The sequence below is a fragment of the Cuculus canorus genome, unplaced genomic scaffold, assembly GCF_017976375.1.
Source record: "Cuculus canorus isolate bCucCan1 unplaced genomic scaffold, bCucCan1.pri scaffold_71_arrow_ctg1, whole genome shotgun sequence".
Lineage (NCBI taxonomy): Eukaryota > Metazoa > Chordata > Aves > Cuculiformes > Cuculidae > Cuculus > Cuculus canorus.
In genome coordinates this window covers 306170-323308 of record NW_026527849.1, presented here as the reverse complement: position 1 = coordinate 323308, position 17139 = coordinate 306170, and the positions used below count along the sequence as shown (strand labels likewise).

Here is a 17139-nt window from a genome sequence, read left to right as displayed (position 1 = left end):
AGACTTATAGTACCATCCTACAATTGATGCAATTTTGTAGGCATGAGGGCAAATGGGATGAGATACCATATGTAGAACTGTTCCTTATTTTGAGAGGGAAAGAGGAGTGGAAGAAGGTGTGTGGGATAATGGTCGTTAGTACAAAATCGGATGAGCAATGTAAGGGATGTGTGACTGAGAAGAAATGTATGAAATGTCTCGGCAGTGGAAAATGCTTTTGCAGCATAAGGAGGATGATGATTTTGATTCATTAGTGGCTCCGTCGGCCCCACTAGCCCCCAGAGATACTGGAGTAGAAGGTGATGGGGAGGATGAGGTAGAAATAGAAGAACAGGAGTATTCCACTACCCCAGTATCCCACCGAACACGGCAACGGGATATTCAAGTTAGAACAGCAGGCACCCAGTGCTATATTAGCACCGCTTCGGCAGGGGGTTGGGCCAGAAGGACCCGTGTATGTTAAAGTACCTTTCACTCCAGGAGATCTGATGCTCTGGAAACAGTCTGCTGGAACTTATCGGGAGAACCCGAGTAAAGTGGCACGAGTTGTAAAGATGATTCTGAAAACCCAAAATCCTGATTGGGATGATATACAGGTATTACTAGATACTTAATGGACTCCACAGAGAAGGAAATGGTGTTGAGAACTGCCCGTGAGCGAGTTAGAGAAGACATTAGGCAGGGGATTGTCACAGGGACAGTTGATCAGAATTTTCCAACTGAAGATCCCATGTGGGATTATAATACCGCGAGAGGAATGGGTAATCTGAGGAGATACCAGGAATGGATAGTTGTTGGAGTACAAAATGCTATGCCAAAAACAATTAATTGGTCGAAACTGTATAATGTCAGGCAAGAGAAAACAGAATCCCCGTCTGCGTTTTTGGAGCGGCTTAAAGAGGTGGCGAGGAAATACACAGATTTAGACGTAGAAACAGAGCAAGCTAAGGTGCAGCTGGCCCTGATTTTCTTAGGGCAATCGCAGGATGATATTAGAAAGAAACTGCAAAAACTGGAGGGCGCGGAGCTGCGTAATCTGGATAGACTATTAGAGACTGCTTGGAAAGTATTACAATAACCGCGAAAGGGAGAGTTCTCAAAGACAACAGCGACATCTACTGGCGGTGATGCAGGGCAGAGGCCAGCACAACCCTGCAGGTCGAGGTAGAGGAAGAGGCTCGATGCGCGGACGGGGAAGGGGGGCTGGATTTAATTGCTTGCCTAATGACTTAGGACCTAGGCTGAATAGATTAGGCATTAACCAATGTGCATATTGCAAGCAGGAGGGACATTGGAAGAATGCGTGCCCGTACAGAATGAGGCAGAGTTTGCAGCCGGGAAACCCATTTGGAAACACCGAAGTAGCCAAGGCAATGGTTTTGGGAGACTATGAGAATCAGAGCTGACTAGGAATCAGGAAAGGATGAACCCCTAGTGAAAGTAAGGACTAGGGGGAAAAGGAGGTGCAATTTTTAGTAGATACTGGTGCAACATACTCGGTTTTAAATGATTTATGTGGACAGATAGGGAAAAAGACAACTACAATAGTGGGAGCCACAGGGAAAGAGGAAACCCGGCCATTCATGCAACCCCTAGAATTACGATTTGGAGGAAAGGAAATATGGCATGAATTTTTGTATATGCCTGATTGTCCAATCTCCCTGCTGGGACGGGATTTGTTATCTAAATTAAATGCGAGAATTGTCTTTGAGAATGGAGAATTGATTATGCAAGTTCCAGAATCAAAGTCAGGACAGATACTAGTGTTGAAGGAAAATCCAAAAGTTCAAATACCCAGAGAAGTAGAAGAGGCAGTGATCCCTACAGTATGGGAAACTGATATACCAGGGAAATCGAAAATGGCTCAACCGATAGTAGTAGAATTGAAGGAAGGAAAGAAACCAGTGCGAATAAAACAATATCCCATCAAATTAGAGGCCCGATATGGGATAGTGAAAATTATTGAAAAATTTTTAAAATTTGGGATATTAGAAGAATGTGAATCAGAATATAATACCCCAATTTTCCCAGTAAAGAAACCAAATGGAGAATATAGATTAGTACAGGACTTAAGGGCTATTAATGAAATCACGAAAGATATACATCCCGGTAGTAGCTAACCCATACACATTGTTAACATCTGTGAAGGAGAAATACAAATGGTTTACAGTACTTGATTTAAAAGATGCCTTCTTCTGTATTCCTCTCGACAAAGATAGTAGGAAACTCTTCGCTTTTGAATGGGAGAACCCACATAATGGACGAAAAATGCAGTTAACATGGACAAGGCTTCCACAGGGATTCAAGAACAGTCCAACGCTTTTTGGGAACCAGCTGGCAAAAGAATTGGAATCATGGACAATGCAGGAGAAATTTCAGGTACCACGGTCACAATATCTTCTGCTACAATATGTGGATGATATTTTAATTGCAACAGAACACAAATCAGTATGTATCCAGGTGACAATTGGAATTTTAAACCAATTAGGCCTTAACGGGTACAAAGTCTCGAAAGAGAAAGCTCAAATTGCCTGCACAACTGTATTATATTTGGGTTGCGAAATAACACAGGGACAACGACGACTAGGAATGGATCGTATTAGAGCAATCTGTGCGATTCCAGAGCCTCAAAATTTACATGAATTAAGGACATTCTTGGGTATGGCAGGCTGGTGTAGGTTGTGGATACTGGATTATGGACTTATAGCAAAACCTCTGTATGAGGCACAGAAGTCACCAACTTTCATCTGGGAAGGACCTCAGAGGGAGGCCTTTAAGAAATTAAAAGAAGCCCTGGCTAAGGCACCAGCATTAGCCCTGCCAGATTTGACTAAGGACTTCCAGTTGTTTGTCCATGAAAGGCAACGGCTGGCACTAGGGGTCTTGACACAGAAGTTAGGAAGCTGGAAACGACCAGTAGGGTACTTTTCTAAACAATTAGACCCTGTGAGTGCTGGCTGGCCATCATGTTTGAGAGCGGTAGCAGCAACGGTGACCCTGATACAAGAAGCCAGAAAACTGACTTTGGGGAAGCGTATTGAGGTATATGTGCCTCATATGGTGTTAACAGTCCTAGAACAAAAAGGGGGGTATTGGCTTTCCCCTAGCAGGATGATGAAATACCAGGCAATACTGACCGAACAAGATGATGTAAGTTTAAAAACAACTAATTTGTTAAATCCAGCAGCCTTCTTAGGAGTACCTATGGAAGACGGCCCTTTGGAACATGACTGTGTGGAAGTTATCGAACACACTCATGCAACAAGGGCTGACTTAAAGGATACCCCACTTGAACAGCCTGATCAAGAACTTTTTACAGATGGAAGTAGTTATGTAGAAAACGGGACACGATATGCCGGATATGCGGTAACCACGCAAAATAGGGTAATAAAAGCAGAGGCTCTTCCTGTAGGAACTTCAGCACAGCTAGCAGAAATAATAGCTCTCACGAGAGCCTTGGAATTGAGCAGGGATCAACGAGTAAATATATGGACGGACTCAAAATATGCATTTGGAGTGGTTCATATACACGGAGCACTATGGAAAGAACGAGGACTCCTATCTTCACAAGGTACGAATATAAAATACCAAAAAGAAATTCTGAATTTGATAACTGCTGTACAGTTACCCAAACAGGTGGCGATCATGCACTGTAAGGCACATCAAGGAGGAGATTCCAAAATAGCTGAAGGAAATGCGTTAGCAGACCGGACAGCTCGACGGATTGCACGACAGGTATCAAATATGATGGCCTTAATACCCACGAAGGTAAGCCCTTTACAAAATTATTTAACACAGAAGCCGAAGTACTCGGAGGAGGACGAGAAATTAGCCAGATTACTGAAGGCCCAGTTGGGTTCAGATGGATGGTACCTAACTGCAACCGGACAAGTAATTGTACCAACAACTATTATGCGGACAGTTTTACAAACAGAACATCAGAAATGTCACTGGGGAGCAGAAGCTTTAGTGGCATATCTAAAGTGCAGCATAATCTCAACACGGATGTTAACAATGGCAAGGTCAATAAATTCAAAATGTGAAATCTGTTTGAGGAACAATCCGGTGGTTAGGAAAGGAATAGAAATGGGACATATCAGAGTAGGTATGGAACCCGGTGATTATTGGCAAATCGATTTTGTAGAATTACCTAAAAGTCAAGGATACAGATATTTGTTAGTTGGGGTTGACACTTTTTCTGGGTGGCCGGAAGCCTGTCCTTGTCGCACCAACCAAGCTAAGGAGACAGTAAAATGGTTGCTGCAGGAGATTATTCCAAGATTTGGGGTACCCCTAGGCCTATCTTCAGATAGGGGACCGCACTTCGTAGCAACTATAGTTCAAGAGGTAAGCAGAATGCTAGGAATCTCTTGGAATCTCCACACACCGTGGAGACCACAGTCAAGCGGGCAAGTAGAAAAGATGAATCAGACAATTAAGCGGCAGATCAGTAAAATATGTCAGGAGGCTAAAATTCAATGGCCACAGGCGTTACCAATAGCACTCCTAAGGATAAGAATTAAGCCAAGGAGTGGGATGACAGTAAGCCCTTATGAAATCCTTTTTGGGAAACCATATGAGGCGCCGCAACCAAATCTAAATGTGCATATAAAAGGGAATCAAGATGTATATAACTATGTACTGTCTCTCAGTAGAACTCTGACGCGACTACGAAGTGCCCTGATCTGGAACCGTCCGTTATCATTAGAAAATCCAGTACACGAAATTGAACCAGGAGACCAGGTCTACGTTCGAGATTGGAATGAAGAACCACTAAAAGAACGGTGGAATGGACCATACTTGGTACTACTAACAACATTTACTGCGGTAAAAGTAAAAGGAATAGACTCTTGGATTCATTATACCCGAGTGAAAAAGGTTCCTAGAAATTGGGAAGTAGAAACTCTTGGACCAACAAAACTGAGACTGAAAAGCAGACAAATGTCGTGTTTTGTGTATAGTACCTTAATTGTAACCTGGTCTTTGACATCCCTAATGGTTATTACTTTTGTAAAGGTTCCGCAGAAAAAGGAAATGATGAAATCTGTCACTGGACAAAATGCCACTCTGTTTTGCAAGTTCAAAAACACTGTCCCGAGGAATTTAGAATTAGACAGGTATGGATGGAAATTAAAGGGAAAACAAAAATCTGGAGGCAAGGTATCAAATAAATTCTGTTTACGTAACCCCCTTCAGGATCATGGGATAAAGGCAGGACATTCATACTATCAGATTCCTCTGGACAGTGATATACTTATCTATTGCCTATTGGATGATCCACTACCTAGGGAGTTTGGATGGACAAGGAAAGGGAAGAAAGTCCCTAATGATAACAGGCATTTAACAGAATTAAGATCAGGAGGAATGTTAGTTCAGACTATTAAACAAGTAGATGAATCAGATATGGGAGCATATAGATGCCAATACCAAAATGAAACTGCTTCTGGATACAGTGAAATAAACATCACTAGAATTAGAGTAAAACGAGCAATAGAATCAACCCAACTGCCCCAGGTAATGATTATACCTCGGGGTGATTCTGAAGAGAACCTGATAATTGGCTTAATCAAAGATTTTGCAAAATACAGAATACTAGTAGAATTACAGCATGTTTACCCTTGCCGAAAACAGCAGGGGAACCAATAAAATGGGGAATATTGACTTTTCCATTCCCAAAGAATGTAGGGAACAATACAGTATGCAAACAAGAAACGAGAGTGTTACAGGTGAAACAAAAACAGTATATAAAGCAGCAATGGAAATGGCCAGGAAGGCGAGAGGATTGTTACAAATTACTAAACCATCAATTTGTCCAAATGGGTTCAATGTTTAGTTTTGGAGACGTGGGATGGTGTACATATGATGTGGTTAAAGAAATCATAGCCCCTCAGGAGAGGAAGGAGTGGGTATGCCGAGAAAAGGATGAGATAAACACAAAATGGGATTCTGTCTGGTCAACCAGCATCTTACAAAAATTCCAATATGGAGGTGACACACCTTGGTGTTTCAGATGGACAGGGAAACAGAGTGTCACAAATGATTTAGCATTACTGGCGACTAACAAGGTCAGTCGGGATGTCATTGAGAGTGTTTCATGGTGGAACTGCTCTAAGACTTTTGATTGTGACACAGACCCTAAACAAATCGCAATCCCTCCTGTAAGAATAGCTTTAATAACAGGATGTTCATGTCGAGATCTGAAAATTAACGGAAAAGTAATACCGATCCCAGAAACAGATTGCAGATACTCGACAATACATAGTATGGGTAACTTTGTATGGGCAGCTAACGATGGAACCTGGACTACCCACCTCCCAGTGACAGGACCAGTACGGGAAATAACTTTAGGCTTACCTACCCTATGCCCGATTTGGAAGCGATCCCCTTTTAAAGATGGATTAGAAACCTTACAGATTCGAACTAAAAGAGACATAAACAATGATATTGAAGATATAGATGACATTTGGCAAGAACCTTCAACTGGAGTTAAAGTAGGCTGGGCGCTGGAATCTCTTTTTGCTCAGGTAGCTGCTTATCGTAATAGGGAAATGATTTATGATTTAATTGGACAAACTGAAAGACTAGCTAGAGTAACCAAGAAGGGATTCAGAGATCTAAATTTGCAATTACAGGCCACAACCAAAATGACCTTGCAGAACAGAATGGCATTAGATATATTGCTACTAAAAGAACATGGAGTATGCGGGTACCTCAAAGACCGAACTGATCATTGCTGTGTACATATACCAAATGTAACTGCGGACATAGAATATGATATTTCACAACTCGGGAAAATAGAAAAGGAGGCTGAAAGAGAAAAGGAGGTAATTAGTCATAACTGGATCGGGGAACTGTTCAATGGATTAGGAATTCACCTTACTGGCTGGATTCAATCCCTGGCTGAAACACTATTTACCCTCCTGATTATCTTTCTCGCAATTTGTTTAGTATATCTGTGTATCCGAAAAGAAATTGTTCGTAGAAGCAATTGGACACATAGAATCATCAGAGCCATCACACGAGAATACCCTCAATACCCAACACTGCAGCCGGTTTACCAAGAAACAGCTGTGTAAATGAAAATACTTGCAGAAAGTGAAGTATTTTCAAAGGGGGGAAATGTTGGAAAATGTTAATTTAGCTGAAGAGTTAGAGTTTAATTAAGTAAGACTAGAATTATAGGTTATGTAGATTGTATTTGGCAATTGATATGTATTGTATTTAGCCTTTAACTTCGTTGATCTTTATAGTTAAGTTTGTGCAGACTGAACAGGCTGGACTGCTGGGCCGAGACCAATGGGATGAGGTTTAACAAGGCCAAATGCCGGGTCCTGCACTTGGGGCACAACAACCCTATGCAGCGCTACAGACTGGGGGAAGAATGGCTGGAGAGCTGCACAGAAGAGAAGGACCTGGGGGTGCTGGTTGACAGCCGACTGAACATGAGCCAGCAGTGTGCCCAGGTGGCCAAGAAGGCCAACGGCATCTTGGCTTGTATCAGAAATGGGGTCACCAGCAGGTCCAGGGAGGTTATTCTCCCTCTGTACTCAGCACTGGTGAGACCGCATCTCGAGTACTGTGTTCAGTTCTGGGCCCCTCACCACAAGAAGGATGTTGAGGCTCTGGAGCGTGTCCAGAGAAGAGCAACAAAGCTGGTGAGGGGGCTGGAGAACAAGTCTTATGAGGAGCGGCTGAGAGAGCTGGGATTGTTTAGCCTGGAGAAGAGGAGGCTGAGGGGAGACCTTATTACTCTCTACAACTACCTGAAAGGAGGTTGTGGAGAGGAGGGAGCTGGCCTCTTCTCCCGAGTGACAGGGGACAGGACTAGAGGGAATGGCCTGAAGCTCCGTCAGGGGAGGTTCAGGTTGGATATTAGAAAAAAATTCTTCACAGTAAGAGTCATTGGGTACTGGAACAGGCTGCCCAGGGAGGTGGTCGAGTCGCCTTCCCTGGAGGTGTTTAAGGAACGGGTGGATGAAGTACTTAGGGACATGGTTTAGGGAGTGTTAGGAATGGTTGGACTCGATGATCCAATGGGTCCTTTCCAACCTTGTGATTCTGTGATTCTGTGATTCTGTAGACAGTGACAGTTTTCTCACAGACCACATATAACCTTCACAAGTATGATATTAGGGAGTGCTTAGAAAGAATGTACTAACAACCTTATCCGAGCAGAGCCTACGCTTTCACTAACAACCTTATCTGAACACAGTCTACATTTGTGAAGGCCAGAAGCATACCAAGGGCAGTTAACCGAAGATAAAGAAATGCAGGTGTCCACAAATGATGAGACAATTTTCGAATACATATGCATGAAAAATGATGTAATCTGTTGAATATACATTAGATTATGAAACACTTTAGGATTAAATTGCGGACGCGCCGGGATGGTCTCGGAACCTGATTTGGGTATACCCCAGGTTCCCGGGGCCTCGAAATAAAGCACCACATATAACCTACCTGGACTGGTTATGTGTCTGTCTCTACGCTAACAGTTTCGCTCCAAGCTTTTGGTCCTATCAGTAATGGTTTAAGTGCTTGGTCAGTGGGTCATTCGAGTGTTACTTTGCAAAGTCTTTTTGTGTAACCTGGTGTTATTAATTTTGATTTTACTGGACAAATACAAGCTATGGTTTATATTCCTTTCCCACCTGTGTATATCACCCAAAGCAGTTGTGTTGCTCAATTAATACCATTTCAAAGATTGTATTAGAGAAAATAGGCCTTCAAGTCGCACCTGGAAAAGTTCAAACCTGGAAATATCTTGAGTGGAAAATTATGAATGCCACAATTGAACCTCAGCAAGTCAAATTACAAACAGTACTCAAAACGATTTACAAAAAGCTCCTAGAAACAATCAATCGAGTTAAACCTTATTTGAGTATTACTAATGCAGAACTAAGTCCATTCTTTGATCTTCTTAAGGGGGACAGGGCTTTAACAGCAACTCCTACTCTTATGAGTGACAGTGAAGCACAAAAAACTTTGGGCAAAATTGAAAAAGCCATTACTCAGAGAAAAGCCCACAGACGACTCGATGGTCACCCAATATGTTTGTTTGGTTTCGTTACTCTGTGTCAGGCATTCGGTCTAATAGCACAATAAGTACCTTTTAAAAGTAAAGCTCCCCAAACTGAAAAAAAACCACCAAAAAGAACCCTAAAGAAAGGGCAAGTGGAGGCTTTGGATCTTTAGGACAAGATAAACAGATAACATGAGCATTAGAAATTCAAAAATCAAAACCACAGTTAAAGGTGACATTGATATTAGAAAATAAAACAATTCAAATAACTATGTTGGTGGATACTGTTGCAGATGTCCCCGTCATGGCAGAAAAAGACTGCCCTGAAGGGTGGCCGCTGGTCAGTCCTCGAGGATTTATAGAGACTGGAACATTTTAGTTATTGGCTTAAAGGATTGGGTTTTTTTTATCATACCTATTCACCCCAGCGATAGTGAAAAATTTACCTTTTCAGTTCCAACAATAAACAGACAGGGACCGGTGTAGAGATATCAATGGGTGATGTTACCACAAGGGATGAAAAAATGCACCAACAATGTGTTCACTTTATGTTGACCAAGCCCTACAAGGTTTTCAGAAAAAATACCCACAGCTATCAGTGTATCATTATATGGATAACATAATAGTGGCAGGGAAAGATAATTTGGAAAGGTATAAAGAGGAATTATGTGACATGTCGCAAAAACATCAATTGCAAATCACACCAGAAAAGGTGCAGTGTTGCACTATGGATGAATTTGGGGAGAAAAATTTTGGAATAAAACCATCAAACCACAAAGAGTATCATTTAGAATTAACATCCAAACACTTAACGATGTGCAGATCTTGCTGGGTAATATCAATTGGATCAGGAATTTGATAGGGGTAGATAAGCAAATGTTACCTTTGTTTGAGTTGTTAAAAGGAGATACAGATCTATTAGCCCCAAGGAAACCAACAAAGGAAGCAGAACAAACGTTGAAAAAAATAGAATATGCAGTAAGCAACAGACAAGCGCATCGTGTAGTATATGGGTGGCCTGTCAATTTTTTGATCATCAATAACGCTTATCAGCCTGTTGGGTTAATGATGCAATGGGTTGAAACCAATTTGGACAAATCAAAAATTATGGAATGGCAATTCTTATCTAATCAGCCATCAAAGACGATTGTAACAAGAGCGGAAATGTTTGCACAGTCAATCATGAAAGGTCGAGATCAGATAGAGGAATTGAATGGGAAAGAGCCTGAAACAATAGTCATTCCAATGACAGAACAATATTTCCAATGGAGTATGCAGAACAGTTTAGAATTACAAGTGCCCTTGGTGAACTTTAGTGGACAAATTAAAATTCATCATCCAGACCATCGGTTGATAACCTTTTTGCAACAAGAATGTCTAGAGGAAAAATCGAAGTGTAGTACCACAGTGGTAAATGGGCTGACAGTTTTTACAGATGGGAGTGCAACCCCTTATTGGCATTCCACATTCCCAACTGGACAGGCAATTGTAGAACGAACGCGTTGCACCATCAAAACTCTTTTGCGAAAACTAAAACAGGGGGAACAGGGAGAAACACCAGCAAATAGGTTAGCTACAGTACGATAGCAAATAGATTAGCTGAAGTACAATATGTTACAAATTTTTTATGATTGCTGGGAGATACTTTAATCCCTCCAATAGTGAAACATGTGCAAAGCATGTCAATAAGAATGATTGAACATAAAAATCAAGTTAAAGTCATGGTAAGAACTTGGGAAGGAAATTAGGAAGGTCCTTATGATTTAATTATATGGAGAAGGGGATATTCTTGTGTTTTAACAGGAGACGGTGCGCGTTGGGTACCAGCACAAGCAGTCCAACCATGGTTGAAGAAAGATCAAGTTCATCAGCAACCTTCAAAGACCTTCCAACATGAAGTTTTCACAGTTTTTCTGTTTATTCGTTTTTAACCTTTTCATGTGTGTGTTTAGTGATTTTATTACAGTTTCTCAGAGTTATATTAATTTAATATAATTCAAAATTTTCTTTTTAATTCAGAGCTGAGTCAAGTAATTGGCTCCACATTTGCAGACATGACTTTGTCTGCAGTAGCAGAGAAATGTGTGGTCTCTCCCTTACCAGTGAGGCCAGCCCCAGCTGCTCCAAAAAGTGATGCCATGACAGCAATTCCAGCAGTTGAAGCTAAAGCAGCTGCTCCAGCACTTCCAATAATTGTAGCAGCCCCCGCAGCAACCAGAGGGGCAGCCAAGCCCCCTGTCAAGCCTGAAGATGCAACAAGGAATATAAGTAAATCATGATCACCCACCAAAACCACCCAGACCCCTCCCTGTGCTCTGTGAGTGCTGCTAATGCTGCTGCAAGGGAACAAACAATGGTTCTCTTTACATCACCAATGAAGGGGCTTTGTGAGACACTCCCCAGGCCCTGAACCTCTGCACAGATTCTTTAGCTGACTTCAGTACAAACAGATAGTTTACAAGTCAAAGGAAGGACGTGTGGTGCCCTGGTGTGAGCTGTGCCCCGTGTGCTTAGGAAACATTAATAGAGCCTCACACTATTTTGAATTTAGAGTTGAAGATTTGATTCTCTTACAACACAAGAGCAAAAGAGGAGAAAACACTAAGAGCGGTTGCCTCAGTTTAATGTTTCCCTGAGCTAGAGAAGCTATGCTGGAATAACTTTTCCAGCTAATTATTTAACTTTTTTTTTTTGTGTGCATCTAAAACTCTTTTTCTTGGATTTGAGGTTTCTCCTCTTGAGTTCCGGTGTTGGTTATTTTGTTTGTTTGTTTGGGGTGTTTTTTTGGCATCTGAAGGGACATTCTACCTTCAGCCTGGCAAAGCAAAGCAGTGAATGCTTTACAATTAGAGCTTGGCCTAAAGATACGATGGCTCCTGTTGCTGAATGTGTAATTTGGATGCCCCTCCCTCTGCTCCTAGTGCTGTGCATGCAGTTACGAAGTGAGTCTCCAAAACACCCAGGGAAGCCTCACCGATCACTGTGCCGCCCCCAACAGTGGCCAAACCGATCAGCAGGTAACTCTTCAGCTTTTTCCGTCTTTCCTTCTTTTTTCTTGACACTTCTGCAGTCCTGTGGGATTGGAAGCACAAAAGCTGATGAAAAAGTCTGATGGATAAGAGTGCTGCATCAGAATCTGCTGTTATTCTCTTCAGTGTAATTTCCCTACTCGGAATAGTAAAAAATTACAAGTACGTGTGGACTGTGACAAGACACTTGGATTTATGAGCACGCACATAAAACCACAGATTTAAATTGAAATTATTTAATTGCTGACAAACGCCAACAGATGATACTTACTTGGAAATCCCTTCCTAATAGGGCTGAAGCTTGTAAAAAAAAAAGAAAGAAAAAGTGAAAAGCATTTAAATAACTGTGTACTGCCTGTGTCTCCTCAAAACCAAAAGAAGGCAAAGTGGAAACAGAGAAGTGTGCGAAACAAAAAGGACTGGGGGTAATTTGGGGCAAACAAAGAGATGGAATTAACCTATTTTTCAACAGCAGTGTTTGTATTTAGCTGTTTTCTAATTGCACGTCACAATATAATAACATAATAGCTTTTACACACAGTCATTAATTCATTTATCTGCGTGCATTTAAGCTACATTTCAACAAGCTTATCAGAAACAGGTAAGTAAGCCTAAAAGGAACAAATATCACTTGTTAGGCACTACTTTCAGCTTCTCTCCACATTCTATGGTTTCTCTCTTACATGAAATACTTTCTACTGCAGAGGAAAGTGCAAGGAACAGGGGATACTGGAATCAGTTGTTTACAGAGGAAGGTTCCTTCCAGCCTGCTTACGCAGTGCTTAATCTGGACCTTGAAACAGGAGAAATTATCTTGCTCCCAAACTTGGACATTTTCCTTCTGAATCTTAGCCTAATTGTGGATTTTCATTATCCATATAATTGCCTAATCCCTCCTAAGGCCCTCTGAGTGCACTGTAAATTTGACAATTTTAGATGAGTCCCAAACAATACACAGCACTGTACAGCACAGGAGGAGAATGAAGCACAGTGGGTAAAACCTCTGCGTCACTGAAGCCAGTGCCAGAACTCCCCCTGACTAACATGGCACGGAGACTTCATCTTCAAAGAACCTCCAGAAAACATTGCGTATTACCTGCTCCAGCAGCAGATGTAGCTGTCTGCAAAGAACAAGAGTGCAATATCTGTAAAGCCAAACTCACTTCCTACAGCACCACAGTCAGAGATATTCAAACGTGCATGCAGTCACCAGTCTGTATGCCTGGCTTTGGAAAAAATTGCTCCTGGAGTTCTTTAAACCCATGCTGCAGGCTGTCTGTTAATGCCTAAGTTGGCAACATTCAGCAATTTCTGTTCTATATAGCGGTTCATCAGCTTTCAGAGTCAACGTGTTGTTGTCTTGGGCTAAAAATAATGACATCAAGAGAGCTGAAATAGAAATAATTTGGATTTAGTTGCAGTAGTAAGTAAATTGAGTTATGTCGGTAGGAAGATAGTTTGCAGCTACAGCCTGCCTGAAGATGCGGTGAGCGAAACTACTGTCATGAGAACTTTGCTTTCCTTCTGTAGCTGCCAGCAGCCTCTTTTGACAGTTGTTTTCCTAATAGCTTCTGCACTACAATTATAACTGGATCACCAGACTGCTTTATATCCACCAAGGTAATTAACTGTCTCGTTCAGTACTTCCCTACCCTCAGTGACACCGGACATGCACCTTCAGGCCTGACCAACAGATTACGTTCAGAGGATTTTATACTTGGAGTGACAGATCATTTTCCAATGATGAAAGCAGCAGGAGTACATGTTAGAGAGAAACTGATGTCATGTTTTTCAGTTTCCTACAGAATAGCATACAAAACAGGGGGTCACACCTGCAAGTCAGAACACTTGGGGCCAGTAAGATGGATTTTGGTGTTTGGCACATTGTTCCATTGACCTTGGTATGTTTAACCTCGCACAGTCTGGGACACAGGCCACAAACTCAGAGCAGTAAAGGCAGGAGCAAAAGCTACTGTTACCAAACAGTAACAGTAAAAAAACACCAAAAGCTGCCAAAACCCTGGTTTGCTTGTTACTGTTCCAAACTTCTTGCAGTGGATGGTCAATACTGGAAGCATCCTAAGCAGGTGTTAAATGCATTCCCTGCTCAAAATGTGGCGACAGGTCTATATTCTCCTCCATTCTGCATTACCTTCTAACTTTAATACAAGCAAGGGGTCATTGATAGCCCACAAATCTCAGCCTATTGCTTGTTTTCACACTGCACTAATAAACGTGTTCGCAGTGTGGTCTTGTGTTGCTCTCTAATGGCCTCAAGTTGCGCCAGACAAGTTCAGATTGGACTTCAGGAAAAATTTCTGCACCAAAAGGGTTCTCAGGCACTGGCAGAGGCTGCAAAGGGAAGTGGTGGAGTTCCCATCCCTGGAGGTGTTTAAAAGACAGGCGGATAAGGGGCTTAGGGATATAATTTAGTAGTGGACAGGTAAGGTTGGGCTTGACAATCTCAGTCTTTTCCAACTTAGTGATTCTATGATTCATTATAAAGACTTTTTTTCCTTTTATCTAACAGGCATTTATTTCATTGCTGCAACTTGGGCAAAGAACACGATTGAAATCCATGGCTTTTGCGATATCAGATACACACAAAGCCCACTGGGCTAGCGGCAATGTTTGACAATCATGTTGGTAAGTACGCAGTGTAATTCTCCAGTCACTCCTGTCATTATCAGACATGCTGCTGTCTGTTTGGGTTGTGCCATAGGAGCCACAGCCTGGCTGACAGAGAATTTTATTCTCTGTATCTAACTGGAATATTATCTTTGCAAGCAACATCCCACTCTTAGCATCCGTGAGGCACAGGGCTGAGTCTGTTTCCATGAGCCACAGCAGAACCGTCCCCATTAATGCCAACCCTTGCTCCCTCATGCCAGTAGTGTCCTGTTTAGCAGTCCATGATCTTTGAGATTATTTTGACTTTTCCTTTTTACAGTGTGCTATAAAGTTAAGCTTTATTTAAAGCTATAAATGGAAGACACCCATCACATGCCGAACCCCCTAGTAACGCCTGAACTGTTCTGTGTCAGGGACGGTGATTAAAGCTGTTATTAGCACTCATAATCTGTTTGCTGACTTCACAGATAGAACTATTAAACGGCTCCTTGAAAAGTTCACTACAGACACGTTTACCGCCTTACATATTGCTAAACCTTCACATAGTTCCTCCCTGATAAGTGGAATATAAAAATACTAATTTCTTATAGACATTGACATTTTGGCTGTTTCACATCAAAGAACTGGTGATTAAGAGAACTAACCTTACATTAATAACACAGAATTAGGAATCAGGTCCATAAGTATTGAAAGCTGCAGATTGTTGCCCTCAGAGAACTTCCTTCAATAGGAGTTAGACAGCTGTGTCATAAACATATATATAATGGCTATAAATTGGAGAGGGGAAGATTTAGACTAGACATAAGGAAGAAATTCTTCACAATGAGGGTGGTGAGGCACTGGAACAGGTTGCCCAGGGCAGTTGTGGATGCCTCATCCCTGCAGGTGTTCCAGGCCAGGTTGGATGGGGTTTGAGCCCCGTTATCCAGTGGGGTTGGAATTAGATGATCCTTAAGGTCCCTTCCAACTCAAACCATTCTATGATTCTATGAAATCTAGGATACAGGGAAGGACAGATCCACAGAAAATCAGCAACTGAGGATTTAATCCTGACATTTATAGGAACTTCACTCTGCCAAGGCAGTTATATCAGAAGGACACTGGGCCAAGAGACACAAGATATTTCTGATGCTTTTTAAGCATAACCCATAGTCAGGGAGCAACAACTGGAACAAGGAAACAAGGAATTTCGGTGCAAGGCAGCCTTTTCCACCTTGCAAGGCTGGGTCTCAGCTCTGATTTTAAGAATGCTGAGCCTTCCGGCTTCTCAGTAGGGCTGAAGTGCCGTGAGGGCTCTGCAATCCTAATCAAGCCATAAATGATTACACTAAGAACCATGGAGGAAACAATCAAGAGACTTGACTTAGGCACAAGTCATGACTGTGAAACTTTCAAGCACCGGCAGCGGCTTTTCATCCAATGGTCAACACAGATGTTCTTACTCTGACTCTTCCTTTTTTTGTTCCTTCAGACTCTCAAGCAGAGACTCCTCCAGGGCTTCCAGCTCCTCTGAGGGTATTCTCAGCAGCCAGGTGATGTGGCAGATCAACACCCTTGCTCGAGCATCGTAGTACCCTTGGAGAGAGGGAAGCCAAGGAAATCAATCAGTCTGCATCGCACTGGATTAAACAGCGTGTGGTGCTCTCAGCTGTGCCCAGGACCAGGTCACATACAAGCGTAACTCAGGCCCTCTTTGTCTTCCATGTATTTGAAGACAACTCCAATATCTTGAGAAGAGAGCAATAAATGGAAAATCCTTCATCCCTGCAAATTGCATCCCATGAGTAGAGTCACTACACCAGGTACTGCCCATACGGCAGAAAAAGGATCTCAAATCCTTCGGTCCTCAAGCTCTATGACAGAGGCCTTGTGGCTCTAGAAAGGCAATTTCTCAATAGAGAAATGCCACAGCAAGACCAGTCCTAACTGGAAATATCAAACACATATGGACGGCACGGCACACCTCAGGACGCACCCATGTACGATGCAGCATCTTGTGAAAATGCACTGCCTCACAAAAGCTTTATATTCAATTAATCTTGTTGGCAACAAGAGGGACCCTGGAGTTTAAATTACACACGGGTCCACTCAGCAGCATCAAGGGGAATTGTGTGCATTTGTACCTCCCCACTCATGAAACAGGAGCGGACAATGCACTTGGATAACATGTGACAGGAGCAACGATTACTCCTGGGCTTATCAGCAGGTGTTCTTAGAAGAAAGATATTTTAAATGTAATAGATTGTAAATTATTTGTGCCAACTCTTGCTTTTCTTATGTGCTTCAGCAGCACCTGCTGCTTCCTGATGGTAAACCCTTCTCTAAAGTGTTCTTGGTGCACCTTGGGATGAAAACTGCAATTGCTTCTCCAGGTGTGGGTGAAGATACCAGCAAGACCCAACTACAAAGCTTGTTTCTGATACGTGGTGCACGTAGATCAAATACTGCATTTGGCAA

At 42.2% G+C, this 17139-nt stretch overlaps 1 protein-coding gene across 8 annotated transcripts in view; it reads right to left on the bottom strand.

Annotated features, from left to right (window-relative positions):
• LOC128850783 (transmembrane and coiled-coil domain-containing protein 4-like) overlaps nt 1-17139 on the bottom strand; it is a 33973-nt gene that overhangs the window by 6054 nt on the left and 10780 nt on the right. For 4 of the 8 annotated variants that reach the window (XM_054055774.1, XM_054055772.1, XM_054055771.1 and 1 more), the window contains exons 5-7: nt 16125-16257; nt 11997-12094; nt 10917-11266 (exon numbers count right to left, since the gene is read on the bottom strand). In XM_054055774.1, coding sequence (XP_053911749.1) covers nt 11049-11266; nt 11997-12094; nt 16125-16257 — 449 coding nt within the window. In that variant the 3' untranslated portion in view covers nt 10917-11048. Of the gene's footprint in view, nt 1-10377; nt 10553-10916; nt 11267-11996; nt 12095-16124; nt 16258-17139 lie in introns of those variants that run through there. The other 4 variants (XR_008448074.1, XR_008448073.1, XR_008448072.1 and 1 more) reach the window with 2 other exon arrangements.